The sequence below is a fragment of the Lichenostomus cassidix genome, chromosome 22 (genome assembly GCF_008360975.1).
Source record: "Lichenostomus cassidix isolate B80296 chromosome 22, HeHo_3.0, whole genome shotgun sequence".
Classification (NCBI taxonomy): domain Eukaryota; kingdom Metazoa; phylum Chordata; class Aves; order Passeriformes; family Meliphagidae; genus Lichenostomus; species Lichenostomus cassidix.
Window position 1 is genome coordinate 305,741 of NC_139502.1, and position 15,300 is coordinate 321,040.

At 53.6% G+C, this 15,300-nt stretch overlaps 2 protein-coding genes across 13 annotated transcripts; both read right to left on the reverse strand.

Moving 5' to 3' along the window:
* Nucleotides 1-863: 863 nt before the first annotated feature.
* LOC146427945 (indoleamine 2,3-dioxygenase 2-like) lies at nt 864-7,814 on the reverse strand. 4 transcript variants are annotated; one of them, XM_085080858.1, is made up of 10 exons: nt 7,072-7,814; nt 6,461-6,556; nt 5,783-5,902; nt 5,458-5,576; nt 5,110-5,124; nt 4,633-4,732; nt 4,319-4,436; nt 4,166-4,217; nt 2,267-2,415; nt 864-1,598 (listed from the first exon to the last, which is right to left on the reverse strand). In XM_085080858.1, the coding sequence occupies exons 1-10, from the start codon at nt 7,168-7,170 to the stop codon at nt 1,228-1,230; spliced, it is 1,239 nt and encodes a 412-aa protein (XP_084936984.1). In that variant the 5' UTR covers nt 7,171-7,814; the 3' UTR covers nt 864-1,227. The 4 variants fall into 4 exon arrangements, with proteins under 4 accessions (XP_084936984.1, XP_084936985.1, XP_084936987.1 ...); XM_085080859.1 differs by lacking the exon at nt 7,072-7,814 and adding an exon at nt 7,007-7,057; XM_085080861.1 differs by lacking the exon at nt 5,783-5,902.
* A 121-nt stretch (nt 7,815-7,935) lies between these two features.
* LOC146427946 (disintegrin and metalloproteinase domain-containing protein 32-like) lies at nt 7,936-14,889 on the reverse strand. Of its 9 annotated transcripts, none has more exons than XM_085080850.1 (18): nt 14,766-14,886; nt 14,550-14,628; nt 14,341-14,417; nt 13,985-14,177; nt 13,736-13,801; nt 13,408-13,479; nt 12,605-12,771; nt 12,118-12,199; nt 11,817-11,953; nt 11,058-11,235; nt 10,695-10,784; nt 10,199-10,397; nt 9,669-9,777; nt 9,197-9,380; nt 8,794-8,874; nt 8,607-8,712; nt 8,343-8,502; nt 7,936-8,085 (listed from the first exon to the last, which is right to left on the reverse strand). In XM_085080850.1, exons 1-18 carry the CDS (start codon nt 14,834-14,836, stop codon nt 7,959-7,961), a joined length of 2,178 nt encoding a protein of 725 aa, XP_084936976.1. In that variant the 5' UTR covers nt 14,837-14,886; the 3' UTR covers nt 7,936-7,958. The 9 variants fall into 9 exon arrangements, 8 of the variants coding, with proteins under 8 accessions (XP_084936976.1, XP_084936975.1, XP_084936978.1 ...); XM_085080849.1 differs by having other exon boundaries at nt 7,936-8,097; XM_085080852.1 differs by lacking the exon at nt 8,794-8,874 and having other exon boundaries at nt 7,936-8,097; nt 14,766-14,887.
* Nucleotides 14,890-15,300: the final 411 nt, after the last annotated feature.

Genomic DNA, 15,300 nt, shown 5'->3' on the forward strand with positions numbered 1-15,300 from the left:
TTTGGGTGTGCTGACTTGCTAGAAAAGGGCAGCAGGGGCACCTGGTACTATAAAAAAAGCTTGAGCACTGCTCTTGGCACAAGGCCCTGCCCACTCAGCCCAGCCTGCAGCCTTGGGCCAGGCAGTGTCCTTGCAGGCACACCCAGCACAGGGGCTGCTCGAGGGTCTCACTTCACCTGCTGCCAGGTGTGTATCAGAGACACGTCTATACTGGCCTGACCCCGGCACCAGGCTGGGTGTTATCCTGCTGCAGATGCCCAGAGAGGATGAGGGGTTTGGCAGGAGTGTTTTTCCCATGCTGGCCCCTTGAGGAAGCCGTGTGTTCCCATGTCCCCTACTACAGCACAGTATTGTCACTGAGACTTAAAGTGAAGCCCGTGTGACCCCCACTGTTACAGCCTTGCCCCTGTGACATCCTAAGCCCTTAGCCAGGAGGGGCAATGGAGTTGGCCATTGAGAGCAATTCCTGTGCCTCAGTGCAGCCTTTTCCCGTGACCACCAGCCTCCTGGACCTCCCACATTTATCCCACAGCTTGGCTCCCTTCGCTCATCCACACTCCTCGCGTGGTGGGCTTCGAGTGGCTTCAGCATGACTCCCACGACTGGAGAATGGGTGTTTGTTGGACTTGCCCTGTGCAGTAATCATGGTCCCTTTGCAGGTGTGCGGCCATGTGCCAGAGGCTGGGGGTCACAGTGGGGAGATCCTTCTTGCCCTTCGCTGTCCCCCTCAGCCCTCCACCCCCCAATCCCCACTGGTGGTTTTTGGTTCCTCTGCTGCGGGGGCCAAATGCGAGTTTCTGCCGCCACCTGGTGATGGAGAAGCGCTGCGATGTCGCGATGGACACAGAGCCCAGCCTCGCGGCTGGATCAGAAATCCTTTATTGTCCGTGTAACCCATCGTGTCTATCCGCACTGCAGCGCCAAAGCAGGGGCTGGAGAGGGACACGGATGGTGTGCTGACAACAGTGCCAGGGGAGTACACTGTGTCCAGCCCGGTGCCGGGGGAGGATGCTGAGCTCACTGTGCGCCTTCTGGGGGGAAGCAGCAGGAGCACTGCTCTCTCTCAACAGTCCCGAGCATGTTCCTCATGTCCCAGACGTGCACAGGTGGGAAGGCTGCTGCTGAGGGGAGGTTTTGGACCTTGGATTGTGTGTTGCAGACAGACACCGCAGGCCCTTGGCCTCCTGCATCCACTTTGGGCAGTGCCTTGCCAACCCTCAGGGTAGGTCAGGCACTTATCATCCCCTCCCTGGTGGTGTCCCTGATGCTCTTCAGGAAGCTGAAGATGTGGGAGCCTCCTGTCCCTTTGGTCTCCAGGGCAGAAGGGGGCTTTCCCCCAGCCGGGCCAGCCCTGGCCCCTGGCTCTGCCTGCCCAGCCCTGGCTTTGGCTGCCGCAATGCTGATGTACTTGGTGACAATGGTGATGTGGTAGGACCTGAAGTCTGCCAGTGCAGACACACAGCGGTTGAAGGCGGCGCGGAGCTGAGTGTCCCCAGAGGAGAGCACGTGCTGCTTCAGGGACACAGCACGGTGGATCTCCTCCACAAAGGCTCTGTGGGGTGGGGGCATGTAGTCCCTCATCCTGTGCAGGAAGGAGGCTGCAAGACACCAGCAAAGAAAGGATTACGTTGTGGGTAAGCGAATCAAACACTCCCACCCTCTAGGAAAGAAGCTGGACAGGAGCTCTGGTGCTGGCACAGTTTGCAGGGACCACTGAGAGCCTGAACAGCCTCCTCTGCTCTGCCTCCAATTAATTGAGAAAGAAAACCAATATTAGGTCAGTGTTCCATTAGGGCTGGTCCTAATCCTAAAAACCAGGGTTTAGCCCTGCTCCCAGCCTTTTGGTTTGGGGTTCTTTTGCTAGTAAAGGGGTTTTGATAATTTCTGGTAAATATTTCTGTTGTGTGCTGGACTAACATGGAGCTATGTGAATGGATGAGGTAAATCCATCCATCCATGGCAGGATGACTGCACACTCTGCTCCCTCATCTCTAGGCCCATAGAGAACCTCAATAAAAAGCTGATGTGCAAAAAGCCAAGTGTGTACTTTTGCAAATTTATCACTGTGAGGAAGCATCTGTCAGAGCCACATTTATTACCTTCCTCCCTGGAAGTGGGCAGAGCCTTGTCCCAGCCAGACTCTGCGAGGATGACATGGGCACATGTCCTCCTGCCTGACAGAGCTGGCACAGCCATGGGAATTGCTCTGGCTCATCTCTTCCCCTGCCCCTTATTTGCTTTGGACAAGACCAAGCTCGTGGCTTACCACTGTCCTGGCGGTGGCAGATGCCCAGGAGCTCATCGAAGGCGTGCAGGACTGTGCTCTGTGCTGCGCTGCCTCCCGAGAATGCCATGGGCTCCTGGGACACTCCTTCATAGATGAGCCCGTGTGGCATGGCAGCATTGTCCTTCCAGCTGAGCAGGAGACACGGCAGTCAAGCAGCGGCCGTGGGGCTGGGGACAGGGGCCTGTGAGAAGGGACCCTGGGCTGGCAAGATTGAGCAAAACCTTTCTGGCCCAGCCCATGGATCTCCTCCTCCAACTCAGCCATGTCAGCCCTCCTCAAACAGGAGATAAACTTGGAAATCAAATACTATGCCAAGGCACATAACGAGGCCGTGGGTGTAGGGAGAAATCCTTAATTTTCCTTTGCCAGAAGAGCATTCTCTGGGATCTCCATGCCCCGGTGAGCACCCTGTGGCATGGTGCTGGGACACACTGCCCTGTCTGGCTGCACCCCCTGCTCCAGTTCAGGAAGGTTTGTGCAAGCAGAGCTACCCTGAGTATGGGAGAGGGAGGGGGGACTTGTCTGGGCAATAATGGCACTTTACATCAATTCCTTGAATATTCAGAGAAGCAGACAGTCACCCAAATACTCCTGATCCCCTAAAGTTTGGAATTTGCTTTGTTCCTGGTACTCAAGGTGATGTCTTTAAAGGCATTTAAAGAATAAATAGAGGCCAGGCCAGACTGCCTCTACTTATCTCTGCAGATAACAAGGCAGTGATGGGATTTCCTCCCTCTGAAGCTGCTGGTCCTGGGCAATGCTGGTGCCTCCCTGCCACACACCCTGAACTCAGACCCTGTCAGCCCGCCTTGTGCCAAAATGGAGAAGAGCTTGCTCCCAAATGGAGACAGGAGTTAAGATTTCAGGGAGATAAAGTGCCTGGCACAAAAATATCTGTTGACCTTTAGCAGACTGCACCGTTCCACGAAGCTTTCAGTGCTGCTGCAGTGTCTGTTGGGCTGCAGGAACAGAATTTACACAAACCACAGAGAAAATAGATTCATTATCAAATACCAGAATATTTTTAGTTCTCCCAGGATTGTATTTATAGTAACCTCTACTAGTGGGAAGTTATTATAAGCAGAAGGGAATTCAAAAGGCATGTTTTCCCAGGCTGATGACCATCGAGACAAGGTCAGCTTAGATAAAAAAAATAACAGAAACCTAATCATGATGCATGGAGCCTTTTACTTGGGAATGCTGAGATACGATGGAGAGAAATAAAAACAGAAATAAAAATAGAACCCCTCTGAGAAGCCTGGGAGCAAATGTCTGCAGATGCTGCAGCCCCACAGGGATGCTGAGGAATGGTGAACATGCCGTGCTGGGCTCTTGGGGCCATGGTTCTTCCTTCACCAAATGGCGTTTTCAGTATTTGGGGGGGATTTTCTTTTTCTCAACTGACAGAATTGTAACAGAGCAGCAGCAAGAGGCTTGTTACAGATGTTTCTTTAACACGCAGTGGGAAGAGCCTCTGCTCAGCTTTGCAGCTTTGTGTACACAGTGTGGAAATAAAGAGAAATTCCTCTTCTCCTGTCAAAACTGTTTGGCCAAGAGCAGGAATGATTCATTTGTGCACAGTTCTGGCTGTTGGGGCTGTCTAGGCTGTGCTGAAGTGTGGGATGGAGAGAAGCTGGAGGTGGGCAGACCCTAGCCCTTGGCCACAGTCCATGCCCAACTGATCCAGTGCCTATGAATTCCTAAGGGACAGGATCATGATGCTCGGGAGCATCACTGCCAGGCACAATGCTGGTTCCTACCCTGCCTTGGGGGATCCCATATCCCATCTGGGCTTCCTCTTCCCTGCACATTCCCAGCTCCCCCCAGCCCTGGGAGCTGTCAACATGGTGGCTCTGAAAGTAAACAGGCTGCACTTACCCAGAGAGAAATATCCGGATCACAGTGTAGAATACCTCTGGATCCACATAGTCTAGAAGGAAGTCAATCAGATCAGAGGTGATTGGCAGTCACACCAACGCATCTCACGAGCTGCAGCAAGTGCAGGACCATGCAGGTACCAGCTGCTCTCACCGTGCATCTGCCTCAGTGCCTTGCTCATGGCCTCGATGGCTCCTGCCAGCTCCTCCAGGGCTCTGTGCAGGGTCTCCTCATCACGTTCCAGGATGGCACAGAGGGCCGAGATGATTGCCTGTGAGAGGAGAGGAGGGAGAGCACCAAGTGACAAAGGGGTGGGATGTCTGTGTCCAGCGGCTCTGGACATTTGCTGCCACCCATGCCAGCTCTGCCCCTTGCCAAGCCCATGTTCAGCAGCCAGGGACACCTAGTGGATGCACCTCAGGCACTTTACAGGTAAGCAAAAAGCCCCGGGAAACAGCCCTACCCACCTTAATGCCAGGCACAGCTGCCTTCTCAACTAGCAGGGTGACAAGGATGAAGCCCCGCAGGCTCTCTCCCCCGGGCAGTGCAATGATGGTGTCCAGGTTCCTGCACAAAGCAGGAGAGGAGAGAGATTAGGGGGATGGTGGCTCAGGATTTTCCTGCACACTGCAGGACCCACTGAGCCCTTGGAACAAAACCCTCCCAGACTGCAGAGCCTGCAGAGAGGCAGGGGAGCGTGACTGTTCTGGTTTGGGGGCAGCTGCCATCCTCCCTGTGCCCTCCCCATGGCCCATGGCCACTGGATCTGTGCAGCCAGCAGTTCTGCTGCAGTCACTTTGCTGCTGTCGCAGTGGCACTTGTGTGACAAACACTGCTCTTGTGTGCACACATCAAGAGAAGTTCAGCCCAAGCAGTGCTGGAGAGCTGAGCCAATCCAAACAAAACCAACACCTTTAGAAAATAAATGAACATTAACTACTTACTCAATTTCCAGAGGCCTGAAGGAATTTCGGTGATGGCCAACAAATGCCCAAGAAAAGGGGGGCAGAGAGAGAGAGAGAGATGGAGAGAACGATTATAAATTGTTCTAGTGACTGGCTGTGCTCTGCAGGGAATAGAGGAGCTGTCTCCAGGAACTGTTCCCAGAGACACCCATATTCCACAGAGTTCCAGTGTCTGCACCTGTGGGGCTGACCCCAGCAAAGGTGAGATTCAAGGGGTTTTAGCAGAACAGGAGCAATTTGGGAGCAGTCTGTCCCAAACACCTGCTCACCACTGCTGCCCAGCTGCAGCAAGAACCACACTTCATCCGCTGGCATTTGCTTGTTTACCTGTTGGGGTCCTTCCTCCTCCAGTTGGCCAACACAAAGTCTGCGTGGCTGAGGATGGGCGGGAGGCCCAGGGCCTGTGACACCTCCCAGTAAGGGACAGCGAGATTTCGGGGCAGGACCTGAGTGGCACAAAACACAGAGGAAGACGGGGATGTTGTCAGGCTGCTGAAAGGTGCCTGTCTGCAGGCAGCAGCCTGGCAGGAGAGGACACACTCCTGCTGCAGCCACAGGAAAGGGGCTTTGCTCCCATGTGATAAGATCTAGGGAAAAAGCATCAGCTCCCAGACCCCAAGGAGCAGGTGAACTTGATCTGCCTTGTCTTTACCTGCACGGTGCCCTCCTCGCCCTCCTGCCAGACGTAGCCCATGGTGATGAAACTGAGCACCAGGTGTGCCAAGTGCAGCTCCTCACGTCCTTGGAGGTGCTGGGTGCTCAGCTGCGGCATCTGCCAGGGAAACCCTTGGGAGCAAGGAGCAGAGCCAGCAATGCCAAAGCCCCTGTGGTGGAGGGGCTGCCCTGCCAGCTGAGGGAACCCTTCCAGTGCCTCTCCCCTGCCTGTAAGCCTCCATTCCCACCTGCTCTGCAAGATTTGCTCCTGCTGCACTGTTGCTGGTTCGTGAGCAGGGACAGTAATCCATGGGATTTTCCTCAAAAAGGAGTCCCTCTCCCTGGCGCTGGGAGGCCCATGGGAGCAGCTGATCCCTGTGTGCCAGAAGGGTTTAGCCTGGCCTGGGGCTCATGGAGCACCTGCGCTCCTTTGGCAGGGAGCGTGGGTGGGATGAGACATAGGTCTTGTGACACCTAGAGGGCTCCCTGCTGCAGCCCTTGCATCTGCTGTGGGAGTTATTTCTGTGCGGATGGTAAGACTTTGCTGTCACCTGGTGTCAGTCGTGGCTCAGCACACATCCTTGCTGCTGGGCTGCCTTTCTACACATTTTACAGACACTGCTGTGTCAGACCAAGGTTTGAGAGAGCTCCAGAGGCAGGAAGGAGAGCACCATACCTGGTGAACATGCGAGCGGAGCTGATGGCTTGTGATCAGCTGGGGCAGTTCATGGGCGATGTCCATCCAGGGGCCGTAGGGTGCCGGTAGCTCTGTCTTGGTGGAGAGAGGCAGAGGGAAGGCTGTGAATGTGCCCAGGGCTCCCAGCACCCACCCAGCCTCGCACATCACTGCTGATGGCTTGTGGCTGCTTCCCCCTGCTGTAAGATGAGCCTGTGTAGTCACAAATTAATGGATGGTGAACATGATTTCTCTGTCCCCATGCACTCCCACTGTGGAGCCAGGCCAGTAATAAATAGTCCTTCTTTGGGGCACAGGTGCTCTTCTTGCGCTCCCCAAAATCTGTAGAGCCAGAGCCAGTGTTTATATGGCACAGCTCCTTCTCTTCTCTGTGCCACTTGCTGCAGCTGCTTTCGTCATTTTAAAGGGTAGGGGTTTGTCCTATGAAACTGCCTGTGCCAAAATAACACCAGCCTTTGTCACTGCTCTTTGTAAAGTGTTATAGCAAAATGCTAAATCAAAGCCCCCCCCCAGAAAACTGCTCACCAACCCCTCTGTTTTCCTGTCTGCCTCCTGTAGCATGCAGATGGGGAGGCACAGCCAGCTCCTACCAGAGGATTGGGAAGCAGGAAGCCAAACTCCTCGGAGACCTGAAACCTGGTGAGTGCCAGAGGCAGTGGGGGCTCCTCCATGTCACTGCTGGCCTCCATCGCCGGACCCTGGCTGTGGTGTCAAGAGGTGCTCTGGCCTGGCCACCTCACTGCCAGTACCTGCTGAGCCAGCACGGTGTCAGCTGGCGGCACGAGCGTACCTTGTCCTGGGGGAGAGTCAGGCCGGCTGCCCAATGGCCAGAGGGTCTGAGCAAACATGACTAAAGGTTGCTGATAAGGCTTTGTCATGGAGCAAACATTAAACCCCGTTCGGTGGGCATCCACCCATGGGAAAGCCTTGGGGGACCTCTCTCACAGGCAGTAGAGGTTGTGAGCTGCTCCCCAAATCCTGCCCTGAGGGGCTGCCAGGCTCCCCTGGGATGCTGCACAGAGGTGGCCTGGGGTGACAGCTCTGTTTCTGTGGCTGGAGATCCCCACAATCCCGGCAATGTCAAACCTGTGTGCACTGGGCTGCTGACCTCATTGTGACAGGCAGGAGCCAACCTCCCTGGCTGACAGTGGTCTGTGCTGGGAAGCTCATGCTGTCGTCTGGCCAGAGGAAGGGGGCATGAGCCACACACATCCACAGCCATGCAGGAGAGCTCCACTTCAGAGCAGCCACAGCACCTGATCTGTCCCTGCTGGACAGTCCCCAGCATCAGGCAGCTTCCCAGCCCTCACAGATGGGCAAATCACAACCACCACCACGTGCCCACAGAGAAAAGGCGATGAACTCAGCAGCTGTGGCCCCTAGGCCCCAAAAGCAGGGTTAACTGACAAAAGCACAAACTACAAGCATAAAACCACGAGGCATTGACCACAACATCAGCTTTGCCAAACACCTTTAATTAGTGCCCATGATGCTGACCCAGCTCTGGCTCTGGTGTTGGGTCTTTGCCTGTCTTCAGCTCCAGGTCTGACTCCAGATTTACCTCCAGGTCTGGCTCCAGCTCCCTGTCCATGTCTCGGCTGCTGCTGTGGGGAGACCTACAAGAGTGCCTTGGCCCTGATTTGACTCAGGGCGTGCCTCTACCCCCAAACGTCACCTCAGCCCTGGGGAATGTCCTCATGACCCCCCGGGAAATCACCCTGTACACCCCAAGGGAATCCCCTCATGCCCTTCCCTCCCCTCTCCAAGGACACCCTTAAGGAATTCCCTTGGGGAATACTAAGGCACTCTCCCACATCCCCCATCCCTCCGAGGATCCCACAGCAGGCAGGGCCCCACTCACCCCTCGGTTCCCGGTGGCTGCTGCCCACTGCACTGGCCCAGCACCTGCTGGCGCCACAGACCGAGGCCGAGGGCTGCAGTGAGGATGAACAGAACGAGGCCAGAGCCCAGCACCAGCCAGGCCATCTCGCCATACTCCAGTGCTCGCTGCAGGGGCAGGCCTGGCAGGAGACAGCCCAGCTGGGCACGGGGCACTGCCAGCCCTGCCCATGCTGTCCCCTTCCCTGCTGCCCATGCTGTCCCCTTCCCTGCTGCCCATACTGACCTTCCTCTGTCATCTGGACAGTGCCCCCCGAGCGGAACCCCCTCCTCCGGCAGTCAGGGGGCTGCCAGCCTGTGTAGCAGTGGCAATTGCCCTCATTGTTGCACACCTGGAAGGCCCAGGGGAGGATACAGGTGTGCAATGAACTCATACAATGTGCCTCCCAGCCCCAGCACCCCGTGTGACTCACGCCGTGGCCGTGGCACTTTGCTTTGCTGTCACAGCTGTAGCCCAGCACCGAGTGTGGGTGACACGTGTTGTTTATACACACCTGGGAAAAACCATGGCAGCTTCAGCCCAGCACTGCATCACCCACACAGCGCTCAGCACATCAGGCTATGGCCCAAAGGGGAAGGAAAACACACTATTTAAAAAAAAAAGAAAAAACCTGACAAAAAAACCACAGTTCTGCCCTGGGGCCAGGACACGTTTAGTGCTCACACCCCACCAAACCTTTAATGTGACATTTGCAAGTTTTAAGAGTGTTTTTAAATATCAAGCGCACTGCTGGAAAGGAGCAAGTATTTCTATAATCACATTAGTATTTACAGTTTATATTTGTAATTTCAAATGATTACAAAATATTTCCTTACCTTTCCAGTGCCACACTTTGTCCCTGGAGGAACCAGAAGTGGATCCCGCAGTGGCGGTACATTCAGATAGTTCAGAGAGACACACAAATGCTCTCGCACTCGGGCATAAATCACAGCAGCAGCAGCTGATGAGAAGGGCTTTCTGTATGGGTACGTGCAGATTAACTTCCCACACCTGAGATTCCTGGAAAGCCAATTTGCACAGGATGTGAATCAAACATACACACAGATACTGCCTGATGAGCACTGGAACATTAAACAGCACAGTTTGGTAAGAGAACGTCAGCAGGACTGGGAGGTCCAAGAGAGGATCTGTGATGTAAGGAGAGACACCTTAACAAGGAGAACACACATAAAGCTATTTATTGCTTCACAAGTCTCACCATAGACCGGAGTCTTGACACTTTCCTTGACTGTCCCATCCCAATTAAATATGCATTTTAGCAGAGGCAGTGCTCCCTCCCCAGCATACCTCCAAGCACAGGGCTGGTATGAGTGTCCACTCATGAACCCACAGTTCCCAAACCTGTCCTTCTGGCTGTTAATCTCCTCGTAACAGAGCACAGGAGCATTCCTTGAATCTACAAGTTTAGCAATAATATTTGTTATAGTTAAATGGAACACAAGGGAGTGTATTATGGTAATAGTAACTTCATTTTTCATTATTTAATTAGGGAAAACATAGCTATCCCTGCCCAAACCCCCAGCAGTCCTGAACCTCAGAAATCAGCAGGGGAATAGCAAATGGGGAAGTTCTCTGAGTGTGCCCACAGATAATAATTTGCTTTTTGTTCTTCTCATTGTTATCTGTGAAGCACTGGGGGACTCTGTTAACCAGAGCCAAAGCAGAGCTTGAAATCCTTTCCTAAAGCTGTGCCCTCCCCTCCAGGTGCCCCACTCTCATCCAAGATTGCATGGAAGAGTAAAGGTACAAACTGAGCATCAAGATGCTGCAGCCACCCCTGCCCTGGGCAGTGGCAGTGCCACCAGCACAGCTGTTACCTCTCCCGTAGATCCGCTTGCACTGCAGGTCAGAGGACTGGCAGCGTCCCCGGTAGCAGTAGCCAGTGCCCCGGCCACAGCTGTGGCCATCCTGGACATACAGGTCAGGGGGACAGGAGGCCGAGGAGCCACTGCAGAACTCTGGCAGGTCACACTGGGCATCGGCAGCAGGGCGGCACACAGATTTCTTCCACTTGAACTGGAGAGGAGGAAGAGCTCTGCAGCCTCCCATGCCTGCCAGCCTGAGCCCACACAAACCTTCCTGATGCTGGCCTCGGGGTCCCCTTTGAGGCACTCAGGTGACCACATGCGTGACACTGCCCAGGACAGTGTCCCGGTAATATTCTCCCCAGGGGTTCCCAAAAGCTGAGCTGGGAAGTTCAACCCCAGGAACCATTGCACAACAGGAAGTTTGGCTCTATCCCTCAGCATGGGAACATACTATTTCTCCAAAAATAAATAATGATTTTGTGATAATTACAAAAATGTGCCTTACCTGACAATTTTTACAACATAATCCAGAGGCACATTTTGCTTTTGGCTTTAATCTACATGTTGTAGTGCAGCACTTGTCCTTCAGGCATTCCTAGGGACACGTGACAAACCCATATTTTACTCTTTTGTACCCCTGAGGTTCCCCTCCTGCTCCTTCTCCCCAATTACTTGGGCAATATCCAGCAAAACAAACGGGCAAAGCTGCCACCAGATTGGTGCAACACAGAAACAATCTCAAACTCAACACAACCCCTCCTGGGCTGCTCCCCCCTGCCATAGTGCCCCTGTTCTCAAGGGTTTGTTACTCCACACGCACCCACAGCACAAATGCAGGGATTTTGGCCATGTTTCTTTTTTAGCCCACCTTGGCCGTGCCACAGTCGCACTGCTCGCCAGCCTCCACCACTCTGTTGCCGCAGATGGCTCTGCTCTGGCGGGCCAGGCGGGGTCTGTCAAAAAGGCAGGAGCCTCTGCCCTGCTTCAGGAAGGTCTCAAAGTCCCTGACACTGCAGTTACTAAAGGCTTTTGCCCCACTGAAACGTCTAAAAGAAAGCGATTATCAGCTTGTATGTTACACATTCTCCACTCCACACTCTCCCAAAGCTCTGTGCAAGTCAAGGGTTCGCCCAGATGCTGGCAGATGGTCCCAGGGTCTGTCAATTCACCTGATCTACAGTGCATTATTAACAGAGACTGAAAAACATTCAGAAGTACCTTCACTTTGGAGAGCAAAGGTCTCCTTTGTCAAATTAAGCACTGAATTGCTATTTAATTAATTATCTTTTCTTCTTAAAGGAATAAAAGCAGGTATTTCTTCACTGAAATGGTGGTCAGGCATTGCAATTGCTGCCCAGGGTGGTGGTGGAGTCCCCATTCCTGGAGTTGTTCAAGAAGTGACTGACATAGCACTCAGTGCTGTGGTCTAGTTGACAAGGTGCTGATTGGTCAAAGGTGGAACTCAATGATTTTGGAGGCCTTTTCCAACCTAAGTGATCCCATCAGTCTATGATTCTAATTTGTTGTAATTTTTGCAACAGAATGACATTTGCTGAGGACACCTCCGACAAGGGGATGCCATGCACCCATCCCCATCCCCACTCGCAGAACAATCTGGTCAACTCACAGCGCCTCAGGGCTCATGACGCAGACGTGCCCAGGGCAGCTGCAGCCTTGGGAGCTGTGGGAATTCATGCCCAGACTGCGGCCCAACACCTGAGCCAGGAGGACAGAGAAGGACTCCAGTGTCACGTTCCCGTGGTACTAGAGGGAGGAGAGAGAGAGTTGTCACAGCTGAGTGTTCTTTGCAGAGATCCTGCTCCTGATGCAGATACTCCCACACACTGCCATCCACCCCCGCTCCTGCTGCCTGTGGGTGAGCTCTGGGACAGCCATGTGGGCTGATGGGGGACAGGCAGGGGACATACCAGGGCCACTTTGGCAGCAGCATCTCTCTGACATGCCTCTCCTGGAGCCACCACGCCTACGAATGCTCCTTGGTCCCTGTACCTGGAACAGAGCTGTGGTCACTAGTGGTCCCAGGGATACCTTCTCCACTTGGTGCCCCTGACTGCTCTGCTATCCCCAGGGGGAGCTGGAGCAGGGTCTGCGTGGCAGGAGGCTGGTGCCTGGTGCCAGGCAGGGACTGGGGGGCTGCTGCTGTCCCCATATCCTCAGCCAGGGCAGGTGGAAAGGGACAGACAGGACCATGCAGCTGCTGCATCGCCACTGAAAGGCTGGCTAGAAGGAATGTCTTGGAAGAAATACTTCAAGAATATTGAGGATATAGGAAATACGTAGGAAATACAGATTTTTTAAAAAGTATTTGTCAAAGCAATATTTTATATTTTAAATTACATTGGTTTGACTTATTGCTACCACATAATTTTTAATACTAATGAACCTTTATCTTACCCTAAGAGAGAAGCAATGTCGTGCACCCGTGGCTCCAGAGAAAACTGTTTCCACTGTAAGAATTGCTGCAGAAGGTCATCTGTGTCCCCTGCTGTCGATATTTTATCCTCCTCTGCCCACAGCTCCAGGGAGGACAGCACAATGGTGACATTAAGGGGATTAAACATCTGGAAGTATAAGAGAAGACACATCTGCTCTCACACCTTCCCTTCATGCAGAGCCACTGCTCTGCACACAGTAGATGTGGGAAAAGCGAATTGCTGCTGTCAGTGTCACAGTGACATCTGTAGTCAAAAAGAATTAACACACCTAAAGAATTAGGAGATATGGCAAGAGCCCTGAGCCAAAGTCCAAAAATTTCATAAGAAGTGTTAGGGGGTTTTGGGAATAACTTCTCATTACACATGTCAACCATAAGACCACCAGTGGAGTAAAGAACCAGACTGGAAGTTGGTTACAAACACCTGAGAGCAAGCAGGTTAATTGGATCTGTGAGATCAGGGATCTACTGCACAGAGAGGGGAGCAACCCAGGAGTCCACAGAATGCTGGGGTTTTGCTGCCCTAAGGCAAACTGCCTGTTTATCTGGACATCTGCATGAGGCATGGCCATCACACAAGGAAAGATGTTCTTCTGTGGCAGACTGATGTGTCCAGAGGTAAAGACTTCTAAGGAAACATGGAATCTTTTACATAACATCCTCCTAAACCCAAAAGCAGCTAGGAAAGAGGCAGCCACTGCTAACATCAACATTCCCCTCACCCCCCATCTCACTGCAATACAAACCAAACTTTAGAACTCACATTGTTGATTAAATTGAAGGCCTGGATTATCTTCTGCGTCACAGTATTCGGGTCTGATCCCATATAGCTGTACTGAAAAACAACCCAAGAGGACACAAAGCACTTACCAAGGTGAAGCAGAACAATGCTGGAACACTGAAATGATTCCCAACACCCCGCCGTGGAGACATGAGCTACAAAATCACATTCCTTCTTTCCTACAAAATCCACAGTACATGTAGCTTTTCAAAAGGGAAAACAAATCCATGTAAAAGCTGGGAAATGTTACTATTTCCATGCTCACAGAGGTCAGGCAAAGACAAGGAAAACGTGGCTGCCACAGACTTACCAAAGCCTTGTCCAAAACCATGTACACTGTGAGGTATTTTTGAGATTGTGCAGCGGCCGAGAGGGGCTGAAAGAGAAAATGGGCTCCAAAGTATGGATTTCTGCATTCTCTGGTCACCTCACTGCTGCTGTTGGGTGTGCTGCTCAAGTGCCCCTTCAAAGCTTGTGTCCAAGAGTGTGGCCAAAGCTTCCAGCAGGATCAGACCCCTCCTCAGAGGACAGGGACGCTGCAAGAACAGGCACCACTCACCTCATTATCCGTGTGGGCCTTGTCCAACATCTTCCAGGCCTCCAGCCCGCCCAGGCCTCTCCTGGAGGGGCTGTGGGCCAGGGGGGACCCTGCTATCTGCTCCTCGCTCAATCGATACACCATGTGCTGGAATGCAGGGGAGTAGCCCAGCGGCTCAATCCCATAGCTCATGTTCTCAAACTGCAGCAAACCCCTGCCAAGGCACCAGCACTGCCCATTTGCTCCTGGGCACTGGACAGCTGCCCCAGCACCAGCTGCTGCCAGGCCAGGCTTCTGGGGCATCCCTGGCTCCCCATGGCAAGGCCCTGGCAAGTGCCCACAGAAGGGGCAGCACTGCGACAGTGCTGGTACCTTACCTGAGCCCTGAGCAGAGGCTGAGAGTCACTGCTGAGCTGGGGAAGCCATCGATGTAGCCCCGGTAGTGGCAGCCTCCCTACAAAACAACAGAGAACAGGGAGCCTCTTCTATGGCTGGGAAGGCAACCCCCTTACCCACCACCCACGCACCCGGCTGCCTTGGGCAGAAACACTTGGCATACAAACAGCCCTAAGTAAGGCCAGGTTACCTCGATGTGGGCAGAATCAGAGTGCAAAGATGCCTGCTCACTGGATGTATAAGTCTGGAAATCATCAGATAAAAAGGCACTACAAGAGAAAGGTGCAAAGTGCGTCACTTACAACAGCATCCATTACCCTGAGCTTCTCAAGCTTCTTGCAGGTCCTGCAGCCACCAGGGAACACAGCAGCTGCTGTCAGCAAGGGCAATGCCAGGGCCAACTCACTGCTGCTGCAGGTGGATGGTGTACGGCCTCCCCTCAATCCTCAGGATGTAGGACACTGCATCCTTGCACATACAGAAAAGCAGAGAAGGGGAGAATTAGTAACAGGGAGTTGGGAACAGCGTGATCCGAGGTCTGCTGCAAACACCAAGAGGGAGAACAGAGTGGGCACACCCATCATGGTGCTGGCAGCTCTGCTGTGGTGACATTGTTACACCTGCTGCCACATCTCAACTCCCCCACCCCTCCTCTGCAACCTCACCTCCCCCTCCCTTCTCCCAAGCTCCCCAGAGCCCCCAGCAGCATGCCTGCTGAAGCCCCACTGCTCCTGCTGTGTTTGCCCCCAGTTGCTGAGGGATGGTTATCTGGGACCAAACCCTCCAACCCACAGGGGACAGAGACCCCCATGGCTGAGTCCAGTCCCAGCGAGTGGGAGGCACGGGGGGACCCTGCCCAGCCTCCTGCAGCAGCTCCAGGAGCAGCAGGAGCAGCAGCGGCGGCATTGCCCAGAGTGGCCCCATGGCTGGCCAGTAACTGC